The sequence below is a fragment of the Quercus robur genome, chromosome 2, assembly GCF_932294415.1.
Source record: "Quercus robur chromosome 2, dhQueRobu3.1, whole genome shotgun sequence".
Taxonomy (NCBI): Eukaryota; Viridiplantae; Streptophyta; class Magnoliopsida; order Fagales; family Fagaceae; genus Quercus; species Quercus robur.
The window spans coordinates 49557929-49582784 of record NC_065535.1 but is presented as its reverse complement, the minus strand read 5'-3'; the positions used below and the strand labels follow the sequence as shown (position 1 = coordinate 49582784).

The window sequence follows — 24856 nt, the reverse complement described above, 5'->3', positions numbered from 1 at the left end:
CATTACTGTCACAAACAACTATCCTATATACTAATTTTTTTCTAATCTGTAACAGAAATTGAAAGCTCAACATCCAATCTCAATTGTATAAAATAACATAAATTTGTATATACATTTTTTTTTTTTTTTTTAATAATAGTTTTTGGGTGGGATGGGTGGGGTTTAGGTTGCAGGAAAGTCGAAGCTCATAATCGAGGAAACTGTATCTTAACTCTCAAAGGAATTACAGGTTCAAGACTATACTGGGGTTCCCAACTTATATACTGTGGCTGCATTCATGCATGATAGTAAAACATGTTCAATAGGAATTGCCAAGGATTTTCTATGATGCAATTTCTGGAGGCAAGTTGTAGACTTTGCACATGATTGAAATGGACCAAGCTAAACATAAACTCACTTGCCAGAGCACTGAATGAATGTCCATACTTGCCTGCACAACTTGGGTCAAGCAGTTCTCCTTTAATCTTGCAACTGCTGTTTGGAAGGAAAACGCAAAAACAAGAAAACGATGAATTTTTAGGAGTTAGTCATCAAAATTTTAATCTTCGCATATCACCACCATTTCCAATTCATCAATTATGTGAACTTTAATCATCCCTTTAGCCATAAAAACCAAGTTAATTCAAAATCTGAGATTCAAATATAGCATCACAGTATTATAGCATGTGTGTAATTAAATACATCCCAACATGAATTAATATAATTGTTGACGGCTCCGAATATATGAATTCTTTCTCATTTGTATTCTATTAACACAAAACAAAGACAATCAAAACAGAAGATAATGAAATGCTAACCCACTCATTGACATTCAATCATGAGTGTACATTACTTTACCTTCTACTTTATAGAGTTTTAAGGAAAAAAAATAAAAATAAAATAAGAGAAGGAAATCTCAATAGCTAGGAGGAATGAGGTGTTGTAGGGCTGTTAACCCATTTATCAGTCACAACTGAATCTGAAGAAAGCGGGGGAGGAATATTCTTCAAAAGCCTAACATCATCTGCAGCCTTAATATCCACCACTTCAGCTTTCTGAGCACCCATCTCTTCATTCCCATTCTGGATTCCTCTCAAAATCTCCAGTACTTCATCCATGCTAGGCCTCATATCCCTCTCCTTTTCCAAGCACCGAAAAGCCAATTCTGCCACTGACGTTGTCATCTTCTTCACTGTGTAATCCTTTTCAAAACCAAGAAGCGGATCAACCAACTCATGTAACGCATTATTTTGAGTCTTGTTCACAGCCATATTAACCAAATTTATATCTTGCCGGTGCCTATTCATATCCACAGCTGGTAATGATGATATAAGTTCCATTAATACCACTCCAAAGCTATAAACATCACTTTTTTGAGTGAGTTGGTAGCACTGGAAATACTCAGGATCGACGTACCCAGGTGTCCCTTGTGGAGCAGTTGACACATGTGTGACATCTGTTGGGAACAGCCGTGACAAACCGAAATCAGCCACTTTCACTTGGAAATTCTCATCAAGAAGAATGTTGTTGGTTTTGACATCACGGTGTATAACATCTGATACATGGAGATATGCCAGTGCCTCGGCTGACTCTATAGCTATGCTCAACCGAACTGGCCAAGTCAGCAAACCAGACTTGGATCGATTTCCATGGAGATGATCAGCAACAGTTCCATTGGAAACATATTCGTAAACAAGAATAAGTTCTTGGCTACGTTGTGAGGTGCACCCATACAGTGCCACAAGGTTTTGGTGCCTTATCTTAGTTAGGATCTCTACTTCATTCATGAACTGCTCAACACGTTTCATATTATTTTCATGTAGGCGCTTCACTGCAACTACACGCCCATCATGGAGCTTGCCTGTAAATGATTAGGAGAACAGTTCAGGAAAAGATATTTTAAAAATTAAAAATGTAGGTAAAGTTGCATTGGTGTGTGAAACAATACAACTACCATAGTAAACTTTGCCGAAGCCCCCTTTTCCAATTTCTTTAGAAGGGTCAAAATTGTTAGTGGCTTCTTCCAGTTCCTCATAGCTGAAAACGTGCGCTCCAAAGTAGGTGCTTCCTTTTTGAAGATCCGAATTTGGGTAGGGATGAGATGGGTTGCTTCGAGCGATATTAGTTGAAGAAGCAGGTACACTTTTGCTTGAAAGAGTTGTAGGAAGTTCATTGCTTTTAGATTGTTCAGCACGTCTCTTCCTCCGTTGATTGATGGAATAGAACCAGATACCTAGAAGAATGCCAGCAATAACTGCACCTGTTATGAAAAGGCCTGAAGATGGAAAAAGTTTATTAAATTCATGTAATTTAATACTTATATAGATAGCCTTATGAATTATCATGCAATGAATTAGAGAAAATTCAACACATAATCAATATGTACTTTTATTCACCTATTTAGTACTGATGTGACTTAAATGATTTGATGAATAACAAGTAATGAGACTTAACATGCGGATGGTTTTTTTGAATCACATGCAATGGGTTGGAGTAAAAGTTTGTCCACAAAATATTACCTAATTGGAGGTTATTCATTCCCAATTTACCTACAACAGTCAAAAGATGTAGAAATGTCAGCCAAAATGATCATGAACTGGTATTCTAGGCGAACCATATTCAATCAACATGATCATGTTTGTTAAGACATGCTTTTCTGTAACTCAGATTATATACAAAAAAGGCAATGGAACAGCTCCAACAAAGAAAAAGGCAATGCGGGGCGGGGATAAGCAAGTGAAAAATAAAGAGGGAGGAAGTTCTAGAGATGCCCAAATAAATTCCTAGCTTGTAGGGGATATGGAATAGTTTTTTAAACCAAAAAATACTAACAACAAAATACTTACCAGAAAATCATATTGAGATAAGAAAATTACAATAATCTAACCACAAAATACTTACAAAAAATCCTCCGGAGATAAAATGATCTGGCTTATGTAAGGTTTAGGAATTAAAATTGGTTTTTGGGTTACCGATCGAAAGGGATTTTGGATTTGGTTTTGGGTCTACGGATAGAGAGAGAGAGGTGTTTGTATCAAATAGCCATAGACCTCAGTTACTGGATCTAAAGCCGCTTTGGGGTTACATGGAGAAAGAAAGAGAGAGGGCAAAGAAGAAGAAGAAGAAGACAACGCGCTGTGGAAAATAAAAAAAAGGAGGGGAAGAGTTTGACAGAGGACTTGGAAATGAAATGAGTGGATGAGAAAAAAGAGAAGGAAAAAAAAAAGGGAAGTGTTTACGTGTGTCAGCTGTCATGTAAGACAATGTATAGAAATAAAAATTAAATTAAAGTTGCACAATTATTAATATAATAATTTTACATAAATTTCATAATAATATTTAAGCGACAATCATTATAAGTTTTCTTATTTACATTGTAAATGATTTTTTTTTAAAATTTTAATTTGTCACTTATGAAATTTTGTGTAAAATATTAAGCCTCTAGCTTTAGCTAAATTCCATTATATAAACAATATATATATATATATATATATATATTATCCTTTATGATAACAAGGGCGGGCTTTGGTTGACTTTTTTTTTTTTTTTTGTTTGAGGGGTGGCTTTGGTTGACTTGGACCATTTTCTCATTTCTCAGTTGCGCAAAAAGTACGAAATGAAATGAAGGAACTTTTGAAACAATAATGCTATTAGCATGTTCCATGCGACTGTTTTGAGTAAATAGTAAAGGAAAAAATAGTAAGTTTATATGAGAGTCTGTTATATAAAATAATTTTAGTAAAATATGTGTGAAAATATATGGTACTAGAATTATTAGCTTTTGAAATTGAAAGGTTGGTTAGAAAATGACAATACTAAATTATAAATGGTGATTATTAGCAAATCAGTGGATCCCATGAAAGCATATTCATTATCTATAGTTCTTTCTCACAACCTTTGGTAATTACTAGATGTCTAATACTCTTTTTATAATTGATACTTCTTTAGATGTGTGAAGTTCCTCGTTTTACAGACAATATTAATTACATGAAAGAATTATATGAAAGGATTCTTTTGAAGTGATTCCAAAATATTGGTTAGAAGTTTTTAATCCAAAACCTTATGGACATCGTGAGCCAACCACTAAGACAATCAATACGAATGCTAACTTTAATATTAATGGTGGCACATGGTAACGTGGGTTTTTATATCTTTATAGCGTAATTTTGATCGATGAACTTGAAAACGATAAAGAGTGGTTTGATTGATTAGTGTGACACTGTATTGTTTAATAATTGAGGGTATTGTTGTCAACTTGTTTGTACAAGAAATAGTCTATGGTTCCATTTGAATTGAACTTATTGTTGCTGAAACTGAAAACTGAAAACACTGTAGTAAAATAATTTTTAAATGTGTGAATAGTACTGTGAGACTCATTTTTAATGAAAAAGTTGCTGAAAAGTGAGATTTGCGAGTCCCGTAAACAGTACATGGGACCCACTGACAATGCCATAGCAAGGCAATGTGTGGACGTTGAAAGTGGTGTGGGTCCCGTGCACACTGGCAGCTGTGTTCACGTGCTTCTAGTAAAAAAAAAATAAATAAATAAAAAACGCAAACGCAGACACAGGAATAATCTCAATCCAAACCACACCTATGTATGATTTATTTGTTGACTAGGAAGATTAATACGAGTCTTGACTCTTGAGTCATGTAAAACAATGGATTGTAGAAGAAATTTGAAACCATGGGTGATCTAAAAGCTGATTAAGTAATAGCTAACTTTTTGAGTTTTACTTGTCATTTCAGTAATATTTTCAATCATCTTATCAATTTATACTAATTTTTTATAGATGGATCCCACAAAAAATCATCTTTAACAAGCATCTTAACTATGGTGCTTGTTAACATTGAGAAATGTTGGAGACATACACTTTTGCACAACTTTGTGACACAACTCCTCACATGGCGAGTTGTGGTTGGTTAGAGTGTGTTAGTGGGCCATGTGGAGACACACTCTAACCAACCACAACTCGCTACATGGGGAGTTGTGACACAAAGTTGTACAAAAGTGTGTGTCTCTAGCATTTCTCGTTAACATTTTCCCTAAAAAGAAATTTAGTGGGAATGGAAAGAAAGTTCATATTAAGTAAGGTTTTTCTAGGCAACTTTTGTGGCTAAGAGCATCTAAACAAGGCTTAATATAGATTTAATCAAGTTTCATCTAAAAGTCTTACTTTTGTTATTTTAACAAATTTAGAGCATTCAATCCAGCCTCTACACATTTGTAGCCAAACTAACCCCAAAAAAATTAATTTTATCTAGCCAAACTAACCCAAAAAACTTTTTTTTTTCTTCTAGTTTAGCTATTTATTTATTTTTTCATATACATACATTAACCTCAATACTAAATCACTATTTCAATTATTAAGTATTATATCCTTTCTATTCACATTTTTAATTCTAAAATAAAATCCACAAACACAACCCTACACACACCCAACACAACCCATAAAAAAATCCACATTTTTAAGCGGTGGGCCAGTGGCTGCCACCAAGTGACAAGTGAGATTTTCTAAATTATATATAAATATATATATATATATATATATATAGATAGATAGATAGATAGATAAAGGGTAACTTCTCTTAGAAATAAGATCATAAATATCAAATAAAAAATTTCATTTTAAATTCAAAAGGAGAACTCCCTAAAATTTAGGATTTTCCCCTCACATTCATCTTTTTACTCCCTAAAATTTAGCCTTTTTTATTCCCCTTTTCATTCGAATAAAAGTAAAACACCCCCAATTTTTTTAAAAAATAAAATAAAAAAATAATAGAACTCTTAAAATTTAGCCTTCTTTCCTTTTACGTTCACCTCTAAAGTTTATCAATTTTATTTGTTTAGAAATAAAAAAAAAAATTCTAAATTATAAAAGATGAAAATTAATAATCTTTACCTCAAAAAATAAAAGTCTCTAAACACGCATAATGCATGTGCTTAGAGGTTTGTGTGTGTGTGGGGGGCATGTACAGCTCGGTTAATGGGCCGTTTACCAGGCTGTGCTCACAATCTATTTGTTGTTGTATGGGTTATGGATATCCTACAATGGGAAGTTCCTTGAAACGCAATTCTTCTACCTTGTTGACGATTCCCTAGTGATTCCCAAGTAAGCTCTTTCTCTTTCTTAGTTTTCTCTCTCCTTCTGATATCCCACTTAGAAAATGTCCATCCTCCTCTCCTTCCTCTTTTCCTCTATTTATAGGCTTGTTTAGTGGGTTTGTCATACTTGCATAGAGTGGCTTTTCATGCAAGTAGGTCCCCTTTATGATTATTCCTGACAAAAAGGTGGCCCTACTTTGGGAATGGGTACATTAGTTTTGGAACTCGCGACTAACGCTGGATAGTGCTTGGCAAGTGATCTCCCCTAAGGCATTACCGAGATACGTTAGAGACAGACTCTGAACAACATTGGACCCTGAGATTATAATAGTTCCAGGGTTATCCCTAGGCTGAACAGTATGGGTTGGGCCAATGGTACGACCTACATTCGATCCACGACCAGTGGGCCCTAAGACAATAGGTTGGTGGATCCGTTCTCCGTATAATAGCCCCCTTCAATTCCTTTCCTGTATCTTGGGGATGGAATCGAGATTTCAAATTTAATGATCGGCTATTTTTTCAGTCATATCAATCGTCAACCATTAATTGTAGACAAGATAACCCGCGTCTTTGGTGCGCAGAGCAACAGGCTATCATATCAAACAACCACCATTACCTGACGGCTCATATATCGAGGCCACGTGTGTAATGGTTATAGAAGGGGAATTAATGATTTTCCCTCCAAAAATTCAATCAATGCTCCTTAACGCTCTATTTGTTTCAGCATTAATATTTTTTGGAAAATGGTTCATTTTCCAAAAAGCATTTTCTAGAAAACTGTCTTATTTTCCAGTGTTTGGTAACGACCTTGAAAATACGCTTGAGAATGTTTTCTGGTGTTTGGTATGCAATTTTTTTTAAATATTTCTTGTATAATTTAAAACATGTATATTATGTAAACTAACTAATGTAATCATTATAAATAAAAAACCAAGAATGAATTTGGTTTTCATACTAATTAATCTAAAATTTTGACAATAGATACAATCAAAATTAATTAGTTGTCAAATTTCATGATCTCTACCACTCATCTTGCTCATATATATAGAAAGTAACGTACGTACACACACACACACACACACATATCAACCATTTGTTTACTATGGTCAACCACAAGTCTTCAATATTACTCTAAATTATGTATTTACATAATGTACTACATAATATATCATTACTACAGAGTATCTGCCAACAAAAAATGTATTTGCCAACAAATGCAATTCTCTTAAACAATTATCATTCATTATATAACAATATTATTAGTCCACGGTAAAGATTGTCCCATGTAAAAGCAGTTTAGAGCAATATAGGTACTATGTTTAAAATTTTCATTTTTTACTTCTTTCATTCTTTCTTCTTCTTCTTCTATTATTATTATTATTATTTTTTTTTTGCACTTTATGTACAAAAAAGAAGTAACTTCTGCCTGGAATCCATCAAATCGAAAATTTCTTAGAGAAAAAAGAAAATCAAGCTTGAAATTCAAAGCAAAGAATTGGGATTTTGGTAGAGAGGAATGAAATAATTACCGCTGAAAATTTGTTCTCCTTTGCAAGTCGGAGCTATTGATCGATCAGTGAAGTAAAGAAAAATCTAATAAGAGAATTGTGTTACAGAGGGGAAGAGAAACATGGAGAAAAGAGATAAGAGAGACAGTTAAAGAGAGAGATCTATGGGAAAAGGAGTGACCAGAGTTAGTGATGGTGAGGGTGTGAGGAAAGAAAAAGCAAAGGGAAGAGAGAAAAAGTGAGAAAACTTACCATGAGTGAGAGAAGGCGCCAAAAAATTATGTTTCCCACGGCTATAGACGAAGATAATATTTATAGGAGTTGCAACACATGAGAGAAAGATTGTTTTCCAAAAAAAAAAAAAATTGGAAAACAGCTTATAGAAAATAAGCCTTATTTTTATTAGAGTTTTCCGTTGACCAAAAATAGTTTTCCATTGACCAGGTTTTTTTTGTGCTACCAAACACTGAAAAATGTGGAAAACTATCTTTACAGAAGGTTTTCCAGCGAAACAAACAGAGCGTAAGATTCCCCCTCTATAAATAGGGGTCTTCTCCCTCATTACTCATTTCCTTACTTCTTTTCCTTCTCTCAATCTCTATTTCCTCACCATCCTGAGTAACCTCTCTTCTTCCTGGATTGCTCTCCTTAGTGCATTATTGTAAGTCCCCTACTCCCTGTTCTATTTTTTCAAGTTTTCATCCAATTTCGTTATACATACAAATGGATTTTGCACATCTTCTTAAAACTGAGGCTGCCTTAGCAACCTTTAGGGCTAGGTTTGATATCCCTTTAAATGTAGATATAGAGTTTTGCCCTAAAGGAAACATAGAGAATGATAGGCGTCCTCAGGTAGTATTTCTTTCCTTTAATGGCAATTTTAGAAAGGGGGGGGGGGGGGTTAGATTTCCTGTGGATCCCTTATTGCTTAGAACACTTAGTTTCCATGGCCTTTGCCCTGACCAATTTCCACCGAATTTCTATAGAGTGGTGAGTTGTGTGAGTTGGCTTAACAGCCTGTATGAATTAAGACTCAACCACCATGACATCAATTTCATGTACATTATTTGTGGTGGCTTAAGGATGGGTTACTACCTAAATGTTCAAGACACCGTTTTCCGATTAATATCGTGCCTCCTCAACTCCAACAGGAATTTGGCTGGAGAGTGGATCAAAGTGAGTGGGAACTAGCTTGCTGGCGAGCACACTTGCCCAACCTCACCTTGAGACATTGGTCAGTATTCCCTTTCCTTTTGATTTTTTAACTGTAGGGTTGTGCTACTCGGCATTGCTTTCCTAATTTTGCCCGAGGATCTTCCCTTAAATTTCATTATATTACTGCACAACTCTGTGACTTAAAAAAAAAAAAAATCCTTTCTAACAAAGTGTATTTTCTTCTGCCCTGCAGTTACTAAACGTTTTAGGCTTGATCTTAATGTCGTGCACTCCCGAGACTTAAACTTTATACTGTGCTCAAAGATATTTGTGCACTATGACAGTTAACTAAAAGCGTCCCACCTTATCCTCAGCTCCTTTCCTTCATACACTAGCTACCAGGATCCAGGGCAGGCTTTTACCGTTGGTAGCCCCTTGCTTTCATATATCGACATTTGTCTCCCAGTTTTCCTTCCAAAAGGCCTTTCTCTTAGTAAAGCTCGGAGACTAGGTCCTCACCGAATAAGAGAGGCTTCTTTGCTCCCTGCCAAGGACAGTTCTACTGATAGAGTATTCCACAGCAGAGCCGGGCACATTCTAGTTGAAGAGCTAGTTGTCGAAGAACCTGTAGCCGAAGAATCAGACTTTGAAGAATTGGACTCCAAGATGGTTGTAAGGAGAAAGATGACTACCGACCGCTTCATTCCTGAGGGCCAAGCTTTCGATGGATGGTCAGCTCCCTAACAATAGCAACAGCAATATCATACTCCCTCACCTGTTCCTCTAATCGCAAGAGACCACGGGATTCCTCTAATCCAATTAAGCAACCTACTGACCCATCCTCTGGTCCAATGCCAGTCTCGATTGTCGTACCTTTAATCGCTTGGGATCCATCCCTTGAATTAAAGCCCATCGAGATGGTAGGCTTTAATATTGCTTCTTCATCTGTACCTCCCTCTCAAGGTTGGTAGAGTGTCTTTATGTTGGGAGATAGCCCTCTTCCAACTGATTCCTTTATCCGGAATTGGGCCAAAAGGTAGGGGAGTTGGATTGCAAATAGTCTTAGGCAAGCATTTCTACTATCTGATGACCTACATTACTTCTTGGAAGGCAGTGATGAGGCCATCTCCCTCAAGTTGAAATGGCACACCATCATGGTAAACCTCGATTTTTTTAATCTATTTATGTATTCTTTTCATTTTTCCCTTTGACTTGACCTCTCATCTTTTATCCGTACTGTCTTATTAGGCTACCTAGATGACCTATATCCTTGAAGGTCGGCTCAAGGGTGTCATGGAAGAAGCTAATAAGGAGAGGGCCTCAAAGGAGGTGTCCAAGTCTACACTTTGGGAGCAAACTAACGACTTAGTCGCTGCGAGCGACGATCTGTAGAGGCCGAGAGAGCTCGTGTGGTTACTAAGAAGAGAGTGGCATACTTGGAGGGTTAATTGGTTGAAGCAGAGGTCAAGCTCACTCAAGCTGAGAGCGTCATCTTGGTTAAGGACAAGGAAATAGCTGATCTAAAGGTTGCTGTGACGCAAAGAGAGGAAAAGTTCTACAATATGGGCTTTACTGATGTCTAGAATTCCAACGAGCCTGTTATGTTTGAATCCTGGCGTTACGGGTTCGGGGAGGGGTGAATGGCAGCTATGAATGCTCTTCATCTCCCTAAGAACTCTCCTTTTAGGGATCCCGAGCAGATACCTCTACCCGAACCTCCCCTTTATCCTCGTGTCTAGACCTCGGCCTCGATTAAAGAGGAAGACAGCCCCAGCATGAGAGAGTTGGCTGAGGAAATTGATTCTCACATTGTGATAATCGATCTCGACAACTCGACCACCCTTGATGCCGTTAAGGGTTAAGAGCTGCCAGCCTCCTTGCCTAATCCAAGGCCCCTAGTGACCACATATATTGTTATCGCTCCCCTTGACCACGCCCAAGATCCAAATACTTAAAACATTATTTATTTATGTATTCTCACTTTTATTTGTTATATATTTCTCTTCTTTAAATTATGTAAGAACTTATTGACGCTTTCTTATTTTTATTTCATTTGGTATCTTGTTTAGTTTTAATGTATCAGGTAAACTTATTGAGTCCTTTAGGTGGACTAAACACCATTTCATTTATGAAATCTTGTGTTGTTTTGTTCATACTCTACTATTTTAATTTTCCTTTCCTTTGCTTATTGGCCTCATGCTACTTTTATCCTTCCTCTTATGCTCTTTTATATAAGTATTGTTCATACTTTAAGTTAGTGTAATCCGAGTCCCACGTGAATTGTTGGGAATGACTCCCTCCGAGGTTCATATAGACTTGGTCTTGTACAAACCGAGGACAAGCTCTTGGTCTTAGTTTATTTTAATACCTCTACCTCGTTGGTGGTCGAGATTTCCATCCTTGAATCAGTCAATAAGGTTTCCACTTAGTCGGTGATTGTGGTCAGACCAAGGTTAGGTTGCTCCTTCCAAATCTTCATCTCCGAATTCAATTAACTCCCTGCTTAATTTCGGCCTCTTTCCTAGTTGATCATTATCCTTGGCATCCTTTATCAAAGTCACACTCAGGATGCCCTTACGTCGGCTTAAATTCGTGTCAATTGAACCCGCATGTATAACCTTTATAACCCCCAATGGTTGTGGGAGCATGTTCCATTGGTTCCTTGAGGTCTGCCCTACTATACTACCTTTTGGTGCAGCTATGAACTCCTTCGAATGCCCAGATTTCACCAGCTGTTCCAAATGATCCCTGAATACCATACACTACTCGGTTGTGTGCCCCTTTTCTTGGTGATATATACAATATAAATTCTAATTTCTCCTTGCTGGGTCACCCCCCATCTTACTTGGCCATCGAAAATATGATTCATTTTTTATCCATTCCAAAATCTTATGAACAGGTTCTTTGAACGTTACATTGATCTCCCTAGTTCGAGTATTAGGCTCTTGAACGTTGCAATGTTATTAATGCTCTCACCAAGAGTGAAGAAGATGAAAAATTAATAATTCAACTAATAAATCAAATTCAAAACCCTGAACTCCAGAAAGAATATTTGGATAGGTTTAAGAAAAATTTGATAAGAGATGAAATTGGTAAAAAACCAAAATCTAATATAAGCTTTGAAGAAACTTTGGAAAGATTTAATAAAAAGAAATCTAAAGAACTAACTGTTAATGATCTCCAACATGAAATTCATATTGTTAAACAAGAGATAAATGAATTAAAACATGAATTCAAAAGCATGAAAAGTGATAACAATAATCTCAAACAAGAATTGATAATGTTAAAAATTGATAAAGATCTTAATAAATCCGGTAATGAACAAAATAAACAAAATGAGCACAATGATGGAGATGAATCCAGTCAACAGGCTCTTCTTTCTGATAAAGGTACTCCTGATACTTTCACTGATCCTTAACTTGCTTTTGTTAATAAATTACTTCCTCCAAAATGGTTTACAAAAGTTAAAATTGTTGTTTCTCCTGATTATCATTTCACTGTTATTGCTATGATTGATTCTGGTGCAGATATGAACTGTATCCAAGAAGGATTAATTCCTTCAAAATATTTCAAGAAATCTACTGAAAGATTGGTTTCTGCTAATGGTTCTCAAATGAAAATTAAGTATGAATTGAATAATGTTCATGTGTGCCATGATAATGTTTGTTTCAAGATTCCTTCTGTTCTTGTCAAAAATATGACTAATAAAGTGATTCTTGGTTTGCCATTTATTAATGCTTTGTATCCTTTTCTTGTTGAACATGATGGAATTACTACTAATCCGTTTGGACAGAAAGTAAAATTCAAATTTGCTTCAAAGTTTGAAATTGATATTGATAATCTGTCTTATAAGAAAGATTCTCCCATGAATGATCTTGTTCAAGAACTAGTGATGAATTCTTACCAATGTTTCATATATATATATATATATATAGAGGATTTTGAAGACGGGCATGGTTGCGTTGGGGATGCATTTGAATTTTTTTTTTTTTTTAGGGGATTTGATTCACAACATACGTTAATTAGTTCGATTTCTGGGTATAATCCGGTTGTGAATTGAGAACCTTTTATGAATTGTATTTTTTTAGTTTCCCATTATGATGGTTAGGATTGTTGTCATATTTTTCTTATTACTCTCACTTTTTAGTTTTTATATCAAGAGTGACAATGTATTTTGCATTTGATCCAAATGATTCACAACGGGTTCCCTTTAATATATTTTCTTTACCCTATTTGATATGGATGATAAAATTGGCATTTCAGGGTTTATTAAGGGTTTAATTGACATTTCAGTATAAATAATGCATAAATTTCAAATAAAAAAACTTTCCGTAAAAAAAAAAAAAAAAAAAAAAAAAAAAAAAAAAATGAAATGAATAGAATTCAGTAACAGCGGGGAGCAAAATGCAATTAACCCCAAAAACAAAACCATTACTGTCACAAGCAACCATCCTACCAATTTTTTTTCTACACCGTAACAGGAATTGAAAGCTCAACATCCAATCTCAGTTGTATAAAATAACATAAATTTGTATATACTTTTTTTTATTTTAATTTTTTTTAGTTTTTGGATGGGATGGGTGGGATAAACATGTATCTTAAGTGTCCGTTTAACAAAAGTTATTTTTGCTAACTTATTTTACTATTTAATTTATTTTTGTTACTATTAATAAGTTTCATTGCACTTTTTGGTACTATTTATGAGTCACACTATATATTTCAGCTAACTTTTACCGTACTCTTAACAAAAAGTTTTCAGTTTCAATAAAATAAGTAGATCCCAAACGGATGTTAAAAGGAATTACAGGCTGAAGACTACAATGGAGTTCCCATTATTGATCCTTCAATGGGATTTTTTATGATGCAATTTCTAGAGACTTTGTACATGATTGAAATGGACCAAGGTTTTACCACTATATTCAAACAAATGCACATCACTAATGCTAAACCTGAACCCACTTGCCAGAGCACTGAATGAATGTCCATACTTGCCTGCACAACTTGGTTCAAGCAGTTCTCCTTAAATCTTGCATCTGCTGTTAGGAAGGAAAACGCAAAAACAAGAAAATGAGGAATTTTTAGGAGTTGTCATCAAAAAATTTAATCTTTGAATATCACCACCATTTCTAATTCATCAATTAATTATGTGAACTACAATTCTCATTTTAGTCATAAAAATCAACTTAATTCAAAATCTTAGATTCAAATATAGCATCAAAGCCTTATAGCATGTGTGTAAATACATCCCAATATGATTTAATTTAATTGTTGACTGCTCCATAGACTATGTACACTGCCCAACATTAATATATGAATTCTTTCTCATTTATATTCTATTAACACAAAACAAAGGCAATCAAAACAGAAGATAATGAAATGCTAACCCACTCATTGACATCCAATCATGAGTGTATTACTTTACCCTTCTACTTTAGAGTTTTAAGCAAAAACATAGAGAAAAGGAAATTTCAACAGCTAGAAGGAATTAGGTGGAGTAGAGCTGCTAACCCATTTATCATTCACAACTGAATCTGGAGAAAGCGGGGGAGGAATATTCTTCAAAAGCCCAACATCATCTGCTGCCCTAATATCCACCACTTCAGCTTTCTGAGCACCTATCTCTTCATTTTGGATTCCTCTCAAAATCTCCAGTACTTCGTCCATGCTAGGCCTCATATCCCTCTCCTGTTGCAAGCACCGAAAAGCCAATTCTGCCACTGACGTTGTCATCCTCTTTACAGTGTAATCCTTTTCAAACCCAATATATGGATCCACCAACTCATGTAATGCATGATTTTGAATCTTGTTGACAGCCATGTTAGCCAAATTTATATCATGCCGGTGCCTATTGGTGTCCACAGCTGGTAGTGATGATATAAGTTCAATTAATACCACTCCAAAGCTATAAACGTCGCTTTTGTCAGTAAGTTGGTAGCACTGGTAATACTCAGGATCAACGTACCCAGGTGTCCCTTGTGGAGCAGTTGATACATGTGTGACATCTGTTGGGAACAACCGTGACAAACCGAAATCAGCCACTTTAACTTGGAATTTCTCATCAAGGAGAATGTTGTTGGTTTTGACATCACGGTGTATAACATCTGATACATGGAGGTATGCCAGTGCCTCAGCTGACTCTATGGCAATGCTCAACCGAACTGGCCAAGTCAGCAAACCGGATTTCGAACGATTTCCATGAAGATGATCAGCCACAGTTCCATTGGGAATGTATTCGTAAACAAGGAGAAGTTCTTGGCTACGTTTTGAGGTGCACCCATACAGTGTCACAAGGTTTTTGTGCCTTATCTTAGTTAGGATCTCAACTTCATTCATGAACTGCTCGACACGTTTTAAATTATTTTCATATAGGCGCTTCACTGCAACTACACGCCCATCATGGAGCTTGCCTGTAAATGATTAGGAGAACAATTCAAAGGATGAGATTAAAAACAAATGTAGGTCGGTGGCATGGGTGAGTTAACTATACAACAAAAGTTATCCTACCATAGTAAACAGTGCCGAATCCCCCATCTCCAAGTTCTCTAGAAGTGTCAAAATTGTTAGTGGCTTCTTCCAGTTCATCATAGCTGAAAATCTGCGCTCCAAAGTAGGTACTTCCCTTTTCAAGATCTGACTTTGAGTAGGGATAAGACGGGATGCTTCGAGCGAAATTAGAAGAAGCAGGTCCACCTGTGCTTGAAGGAGGTGTAGGCAGGTCTTTGCTTTTTGATTCTTGTGCGCGTCTTTTCTTTTGTTTCCTGATGGAAAAGACCAAGAAACCTAGAAAAATGCCAGCAATGGCCGCACCTGCTATGGCTATGCCTGAAGATGAAACAAGGGTTTGCTTAAATTTCCTCTGCTCTCATTGAAAACATGCAATATAATTTAAAACCATAAAATATTACCTACTCTGAGTGATACCTCAGATTTTTGTTCTGCAAAAGTCAAAAGATGCAGAAATGTCAGTCTAAATGAGTACAGACTGATATTATAGAGGAACATATTCAATCAACATAATCATACACAAATAGTCAAGACCTAATTTAAGCTTAAAAGATAATCCAAGTACTATTATTCAAAACTGATATTTTTCTGTAACTTAGATTGTAAACAAGGAAAGACTATGGAACAGCCGTCACAGAGAGGAAGGGGGAGGATCTGCACATGAAAAATCTAGAGGAAAAAATTAATTAAAAAGAAAATATGAAAAACTTTCACATTTGCAGGGTACCCAAAAACTTAAGAATACTTGTTAATTTTTTATTTTAAATAAATGAGGTGAGCTTGCCATGTCGTATTGTAGGGGATATGGGAGATAGCATTTCATATTGACCAGAATAGATATCAAGTAGATAGGCCTGTCACTCTACCAGTCTGGTCATTAGTTGTACAATGTTTATTGGATATTGGGATAAATTCCACTTCATGTAAATTTGCTAATATAACATTTTCTTTTAAGCTCTTATAAATAGCAATGAAAGGTTTCAAGGTCCTTTTAATAAAATAATTAGTGGGAAATTTTAAATTTTATTGACAAAAATTCTCAGAAAAAGTGTGCTATATTAGTAGTATGTGTGTGGGGGTGTTGTATGCATATAAATACACTGTAGAATGGGTCTTATGTACAAGTCAGGCTGCAAGGAACTGCAGAAACTGCAATGCTTAAGCCTAATTAAACATTTCATCCTCCCAAAGAAAGTCAACCCTTTCAAAACTAATCATGTTTAGATACATATGTCAACAGCAGTAACTTAAAGGAAGAAGATGGAAGGAAAGAACAGAATGTAGTTTTTATTTTTTGTTCCAGTAACAGGATCAAACAACAGGGGATATAAATTTGCATGGTTTAACAATGCTTCTTTGTACTATCAACAATAATAGATATCATAAAATCCCGCATTCTTTCTTACTACGTGTCCTTTGTGAAAGATGTTCCAATCATCAAGTGACCAACTGAAAAAAAGACTCGCATTAGCATACAAAAAGAGAATCATCTATTAGCCAGAGCAGCTTGATGGCTTCTACAGGACGCAAGAAAATTATCGGAAGAACAACTGTAAATAGGACAGAAGAAACCATTCTACTACATAGTTCTAAAATATAGGTAGCAAGTCTAAGGCTGGTCACTTTCACACTATTTAGAAATCTCAATTTTTCCAAGAACCAAAAATCAATATGTAAGATAGATGTATTGTAGATATAGTTTAATCCTGGCACAACCATGTCCTGTGGCAACTAAATGGTACGGAGTGCACGTACATTAGAGCTAAGTATCAGCAACAATAATTATTTGTCAAGATTGATGTTCTCTGATTGAATTAATGAAACTTTGATTACATTAGATATCAATTCTGTAAACCACACACACGTGGAGTGCATTAATGTGTTCTGTACTATCTCAGCACGCTCTAAGCTTTCGGGCATTGGGTTAGCAACTTAGTACAAGCAGGGAACAAGAAATCAAGACAAGAACCATTTGAAAGCACCAAGTTACATTGAACACATTAACGACTGGGACCACTAAATGAATGAACGAAAATGGCAATCAGAACAAAGAGCAATATAAAAAAAATGTTAGTTTTCCCGATAAATGTTCCTATAATTTTTTTTTTCCCCTATATATTTAAATTTAGTACTGATTTGGAAATAAATCGTCTAATACCTGGGTTGGGACACAGCTGTGTGCCACAATCACTATAAGTCACATTGAAACCACTCATCAAAGCTTCCTTAAGAGCGGACCGATTGGTTGTTAGCTCAATCGCCGCCGTTTGAAGGATTTTGAGTCTGACCCCGACTTGGCATGTAGTAATATTCAGAACCGGATCGGTCGGAACCGGACCGGTCAGATAAAAAGAAGCGCTCACTTTCCCATTAATGCTACAATTAAACTGATTAGTAGGCTTCAACGAAAAGTCAGCGTTGCAACCGTAGTAGATAGTGAGGTCCTCATTGTCGCTAGTGTAATTCAGAATCGTGGAACCCAGAGAGGTATTAGTGAATTCCGTTAGGCACGTGTTTTCCCAGAGGTCTGACCTGGCTAGGGTCATGGTTTTATTGGTCTGGTTGAGTCGGAGAACTCGGTAACTCAGTGGGGGGATGGTCAACTCGGGTGACTCGGAGTCGGTGGCGTCGCATTTGGTGAGCAGGAACTCGGTTTGGGTCTGGGCGCAGTTGGCGGGCCGGGTTTGGGAGGTGAAGGGTTGAGAGAGGTTCTTGAAGGGCCCACAGTCGAAGGGAGCCTGATAACATTCGTCGAATTTATTGACTGAGGTGGGAAACGAAGTCGTGGCGGAGACGGAGAGGAAGAAGAGGAAGAAGAAGAAGAAGATGAATGGGTACATTGATTGAGGTGGGAAGGGCTGAAGAGTGAGGTGATGAAGTCTTTCTTTGCTGGGTAATGCTGTTGTCTTGCTTGGGGAGTTTGGACTTCTGGAAGGTTGACCCATAACAGGGCGGGCTTTCGTTGACTTGGACTAACGTTTTGTTTTCACATTTCTCAGTTGCACAAAATGACCGAAATAAAGTTGGACTAGCATGTTACTACGCACTTTAACGTGTCAAAAAGGATATATTCTAAACGGTGGAAAAAAAAAAAAATATTGGATTTATATAAGGAAGCAATAAATAGTTAATTATAATCTATTACATAAAACAGTTGTGACAAAAAATGTGTGAAAATATATATGGAAAAAGTTGACAAATGCTCCATGGACAATTTTAGGAAAATTTTTTAGGACAATTTTTATAAAAAGGAGAAAATAAATTAATTTTTTTGACTGTTTTTTCAATTTCTCATAAAAGTACTATAAAAACATTTCTAAAATAGTTTATTGACAATTGCTCCTAAGTGCACTTATTAACATGAGCCAATGTATAATAAGGATTGTGATAAAGTACGAGAAAATGTATAAAATAGTTTGAAATTGAAAGATTGGCAAGAAAATTACAATACTAAATTATGAATAGTGACAATTAACAAAAAAATGGATCCCATGAAAGCATATTCAATATCTATAGTTCTTCCCACAAGCTTTGGTAATTACTAGATGTCTAAAACTCTTTATAATTGAGTACTTTTTTGGATCTGTGAATTCCAATTACGTGAATGAATTCTTTCGAAGTAACTTCAAAATATTGATTGGAAGTTTTTAATCCAAAACGTAATGGAAATTGTGAGCCAACCACTAAGCCACACAATTCAAATTATTGGTGGCACATGGTAACGTGGGTTTTTATGTCTTTATCACGTAATTTGATTGATTAACTTGAAAAAGAGAGTGGTTTGATTATTCGTGTGACATGTTGTTTAATAATTGAGGGTAAAGTGGCCAACTTGTTTGGACAAGAAATAGTATTTATGTATGATTTATTTGTTGACAAGGAAGATTAATATGAGTCTTGAGTCATGTAAAATAATGGATTGTTGAAGAAATTTAGGAGGATTGGAAAGAAGGTTCGTACTAAGCAAGGTTTTTGTAGGCAACTTTTGTGACTAAGTGTATTTACATAAGGTTTAATATAGATTTATGGTACTCCGGGAGTACACAATTATTTTCTCATATTCTATCTCTTCACATAAAAAGAAATAAAATCAATGGTCTTAATGGTCTAATAATGGCACCTCCCTATGTAGTTAGGGAGATGGGGGTCTCTTGTTCAAGCAAGGTTATCGATTCCGTACCGTACCAGCCAGCAATCCGGTACGCTCGACCCCCCTGTTTCGTACCGGAAAAAATACCGGTCGTACTGGCATCGTACCGATCGTATCGGCGAAATTCGGCTGTATTGGCTGGTAATTGGATATCGGATTGAAACATGAAATATACCCCCCCTTTTTTTTTAGTTGATGTTAAAAGTTTAAAACTATGAATTATTTGTTCTTAATTGAAGTAATGTTTTATGGTAAACATGAATTTTTGAGGTATTGTTTTATGGTAAATAGAGATTTTGTGTGTGTATGTGTGTGTGTGTGTATATATACATATATTAAATATATAAAATAGCGGTAAACCCGAAACGGTACATCGGTATTGACCGGTATCCGAAATATATCGTACCGGTGGCCAAATCGGTACGGCCTCCGATACGGTATTGACATCCTTGTGTTCAAGACCCCAGGGGACAAGTCTGGGGTAGATTTAGGATATTTCTAACTATTATAAAAGTAAATAATAAAAAAAAGGAAGTAGGCGAAGGCGTAAAAAATTGAACCCTAGACACAAACCAACCAGGGCTACCACAAAGTTTTTGTTTTTTTGGAGAATCAGAGCTACCTCAAAGGTGGATACACTAATAGCCCCATGGATCATTGACACAATTGAAGCTAATGAGCGTCTGGTTTATATTTTAATTTAATGATTTATATTTTTTTTAGGAGAGTTTAATGATTTTATATTAAAACCCAACGATGTAAAACTACATTTAAAATACAAAGAAGAGAAGTTAGAAGTGGTCTCTAAAAAAAAAAAAAAAAAATGAAAGCAGGAACTTTTGACCAACTCTTTGCTATTATATTTAGTTATGTTTCATTAGACATAAAAACTTTAATACTACATCTAGAAGAGCTGCAATATTTTTAATTAAATTCACCACATTTGTTTGAAGAAAACAATATATTACTATAGTTAATATAAAATATAATAATAGTAAGATGAAGCATTTTTCTTGATAACCACTCTTTTATTAGAAAAAATAACATCTTTTGGTTTTCTTCTAAACAAATTCAATTTTATTTATCTTCATATTTCCTACAAATTCTTTGATTTGGATATAAATATTTTTTGATAATTTTTCTTGAGTATTTTGTGATTAACTACGAGTAATTATTTGTCAAATGAATTTTAGGTTAATTAACATTTTATTTTTGTTTTCAGTGGGGATGTTCTGCGTTAGAAACTCATTCCATCTCCTTTGTTTGTGTGTATTTGTTTCTAAAAAAAAAAAACTCAGTAATTATTTAATGTTTCTAAACTTATATTATATAATTGGACCTTGCTACCCATGCAAGCAGCTCCGTCAATATTATACTACTAACAATTAATTAATTAAGGAATACAGTAATATGTACATTTCATGATACACGTGACGCAAGAAATTGGAAAGTATAATATCATGCTAACGGAGGGATTAATCATAAAAAAAGGATAAAAAAGCACAGTCAGGTTAGACTTTCCAAGGAGCCCAGTGTTTGTCATGTGAACCAGAAAAGTACTCTGATGAAGTTGAATTTAGAGATAAATCTTTAATTAGGATTTTCAATGCGAATAGGAGAAATTTTTGCACCCAACCAAACATAACTTTTTTTTTTTTTTTTTGAGAAACAATCACACATACATAGAGAATGAAAGAGATTCAAACATAAAGACATACCACAATCTCTACTCAAAAACCATAATCCAAACAAAAAAAAATTGATAGACAATTCTATTAACAAAAGTTTAGAAACATTAAATAATTACTGAGTTGGTGATTGGTATGCGGTCAAGGAAGGTTAGGTTAGGTATATACGTTTACAAAATTCTAATACTTGAAAAGGTTAATCAGTTTAGCAATCCCAGGTTAAGCCTAACACAAAATAACTAACAGTGCTACAGCACTAAAACGCTTCTAGAGGACGGTCGCTGTCAAAAATAAATGCTTTAAGAAATGTTATCCCACAACTTGACTTGGCTAGTGCCTAGTGGGCTTTGATCCCACCTAAGTAGTTAGATAAAAAATCCTAATCATCCATCAATTTCATATTCTCCCGAAGAGTACCATAGAATTAGTCCATCGTTGACCTGAGGAAATAGTTACTTATTCTTGAATTGAAGGAAGCAAATTCTATGTTGCCAGGGTTTATGGACTGGGATGATGTATGATGTTCAAGTATAGGGTGGTTGCTATATATGTCGGAAAATAGGATCGGTGTTTTTCCTAAAAGCTTGATCTTAAGCCTCTAGTCTGATGAAAACTATGGTTGCTGCACTTAGGCTAGCAACTGAAGAAAAAAAAAAAAAAATGAGAGGAGCAGAAGGCAGCTACCAATATAGATGCTAGTAACTGAGCATCTAAACGGCATAGAAAACTAGACAAGAAATGAAATAAGAACGAATGACAGCAAAAATTCATGCTTACTTGATGATGATACAGGTCCAGCACACCCGGATACAAAAGTCCCGTTTTGACAGTGGCAAGCAAATGCACTTGTGTTTGGGTCAGAACCACAAAGCCCTCCGGCCCCTAGGCATGTATCACACTGGGGATTACTTGCATTCCAAGTCAACCTGAAGCCGCCATCAATAGCTGCTGTTACTGCATCTTGAGTTGGAGGAATCAGAGCCACAGCTGTTGGTAGCAGAATTGGAACATTGACCCAGTAGTTGCATGCGCCGATTGAGTTACTAATTGAGGATAAATCTGGAGAGTAGATGTTCGGGGAATAGTAACTGAAAAAATTTGTATTGTTTATGGTGCAGTTAAACTGAAGAACGCTAGTACTGATCAGAGATGTAATAGGAACTAAAGGGACAGGGCATTGATAATAGAGTGTCAGGTTCGCATCTGAAGTATTATAGGAAAATAGGGTGAAATCTATGGTGGTATTAACAAGCACAGAAGGGCAAATCGTGTCCCAGTAATCCGTCCTAGCAACCCTGAGAGTCTGCAATATTTTATCGACCTCAAGGACTCTGTAATTGATGTTTGAGATATTGATTCGCGGGGCATCATTGCTGCAATCTAACTGAAAACTTGGGTGACCACAATATTCTGGCCGATTCAATCCCCAAAAAGGATAACTGAGGTCGGTAAAGCCGCTACAATTTAATGGTGCGCTGCAGTTGAGGTATTGCTCATCTTCTGCGCCCAAGGATGTTGGACAATGGATTAAGGTTATGGCTATTATCATCAAGGACAGAGTGATGGCTGGGAAGAGATGGGGATGCATCTTGAGAGAGAGAGAGAGAGAGAGGATTGAAGAGATATTGCGAGCAATTGGGTTGAAAAAGAAGATGGTGGAAACGTTATTATATATGTATTTCTTATCAAACATCATGGTAGAATTAGTGGGCATTGAAAAATGGGAGGGTTAAAAATTTCAAAGAGAAGCTTCTGGTTGGAACCTTACTACTACGGGTCAATTCAGTATATGTTGATAGATCTAAATATTTATAAGCGGTCCCTGCACGATATCTAGATTGCCTACCCAATATTCATCAAAAAAATATAGATTGCCTACCCAATCAGAAATCTCTCTCTCTCTCTCTCTCTCTCTCTCTCTATATATATATATAACTAGGCTGTAATCATTTTAAGCTAAGTCAAAAATATCAGCCGCCTTTAAAAACAAAAAACTCACCTAAACTCTAAATTTTTTTATTTATTTTTTTAATTTTTTCACGTCTAACAGATACATCCTCGTCATATTACACATACTATGATCAAAGTCAAAAAGGTTAGACTCAAATGACTCGCGTTTCACGCTTATTACTTTTTAAGCCTCCTAATAATGTGGTTTAATTCCAGAGGAAACATGAAATTGGTTGTGTTGCTTGATAGGTCTAGGAGGAGAATATGGCAAAGTAATATGAGGGATTTTGGAGTTTGCTATATGGAAAAACTGGAAGATATAGAGAACAATAAATAATATGAAGGGAAGAAGCATTCATATTAAATAATAATAATAATAATAATAATAATAATAATAATAATATGAAGGGCAGCCAAAACACCCCCCCCCCCCAAAAAAAGAAAGAGAGAAAGAAAGTCAACAGAAAAAAAAAAAATAAAAAACAAAAGATATAAGCGACGAGTAAGAATTAGGGATTTATTTAGAATCCGCTTATTGTTGAAACTGAAAATAATTTTCTGAAAATACTGTAGATAAAAGTAAAAGTTAATTAAAATAGTATAGTGAGACCTATGAATAGTACCAAAAAGTGGAGTGAGACTTATAAATAGTAGCAAAAATAAGCTAAATAGTAAAATAAGTTAGCAAAATTAATTATGCCAAATCGACACTAGATCAATCTTTTTATAGGACAGGTATGAAAAGAATATGTTGGTCTCTACTTTTTAGGTGGGAATGGTTCTCTCACACCGTCCATTAATTATATGGCTCAATTGAATTTCGAATCTTCAATATTCAAGCTAGCTTAACAACTGAAACTGGTTTCGTTTGACTTGCAATATTGTGCCATGTGTAGCCACACACTTGTTGATCCTTTTTAAGATCTACGTGCTCTTTCTTACACAAATTTAAGGAATCAAACCAAGAATAAAAGACCTATGGCATTCATTGGAAGCAACTTGGTGACCTTATAATCTGTATTCCATAATAGAAGAAGAATTGTGGTACTCCCCTGAGGAAGGTGAGACACCTAAAGTGGTAAAGCGACATAGTAAAAGTGTATCAATGTTGTAACGTAAATGTATTTTCATTTCTTGTGCTATATATGTATCAAAAAGAAACTTTAGTTTCGGGTACAATGTTTCATCATTTCACATATTAGTGGATTTTACTTCTTTATTTTATGTTAAGGTCTATCATTCACACGAGCAGGGGGCATTACCCCTAAAATATTGAATAATTTTGGATAAAAAAGAGACGACTCGCTAGAAAAACTAAAACACCAAATAGGAGTAGACCCATGAACAAAGAGTATCAAACACCTAATTACTTACGAAAGAAAAATGAAAAAAAGAAAAAGAAAAAAAGAAAAAGAAGAAGCAAAAATATAACAATGAGAGACCCACTACAAGATACTAGAAAACCCTACACAACTTAAAAGAAAAGAATAGAAAAAGGGTTTGCACTTGCCTCTTAGTATTGATCCATCATTACTTCTTGAGAGTTATTTCTACCGTATCCATATCCATAGCAATATTATATGAAATTATCTCTACTATATTGTTTATTTATTTATTTTTATTTTTAGAAACAAACATACACAAGGGAGAGGGAAAGAGGTTCTAACTTTTAACACAAAGGCACACCACAATTATACTAAAAAATAAATTTTAAAATCCCTACTATATTGTTATGTGCAGTTTATAAGAGAAATTGGACAACCGTTTATTACATTTTCATTAATAGATTAAGTGATACTTAAATTATAGCGTGTTA

The 24856-nt window shown here is 35.3% G+C and overlaps 1 protein-coding gene across 10 annotated transcripts in view; it reads right to left on the bottom strand.

Moving 5' to 3' along the window:
* Positions 1-415: 415 nt before the first annotated feature.
* The window catches only part of LOC126713854 (LEAF RUST 10 DISEASE-RESISTANCE LOCUS RECEPTOR-LIKE PROTEIN KINASE-like 1.3), a 111537-nt gene continuing 87096 nt past the window's right edge, over positions 416-24856 (bottom strand). For 2 of the 10 annotated variants that reach the window (XM_050413749.1, XM_050413748.1), the window contains exons 2-6: positions 21868-22622; positions 15654-15683; positions 15253-15570; positions 14715-15155; positions 671-1399 (exon numbers count right to left, since the gene is read on the bottom strand). In XM_050413749.1, coding sequence (XP_050269706.1) covers positions 903-1399; positions 14715-15155; positions 15253-15570; positions 15654-15683; positions 21868-22622 — 2041 coding nt within the window. In that variant the 3' untranslated portion in view covers positions 671-902. Of the gene's footprint in view, positions 475-670; positions 1841-13489; positions 13785-14051; positions 15156-15252; positions 15571-15653; positions 15684-17410; positions 18260-21867; positions 22838-24856 lie in introns of those variants that run through there. The other 8 variants (XM_050413751.1, XM_050413752.1, XM_050413747.1 and 5 more) reach the window with 7 other exon arrangements.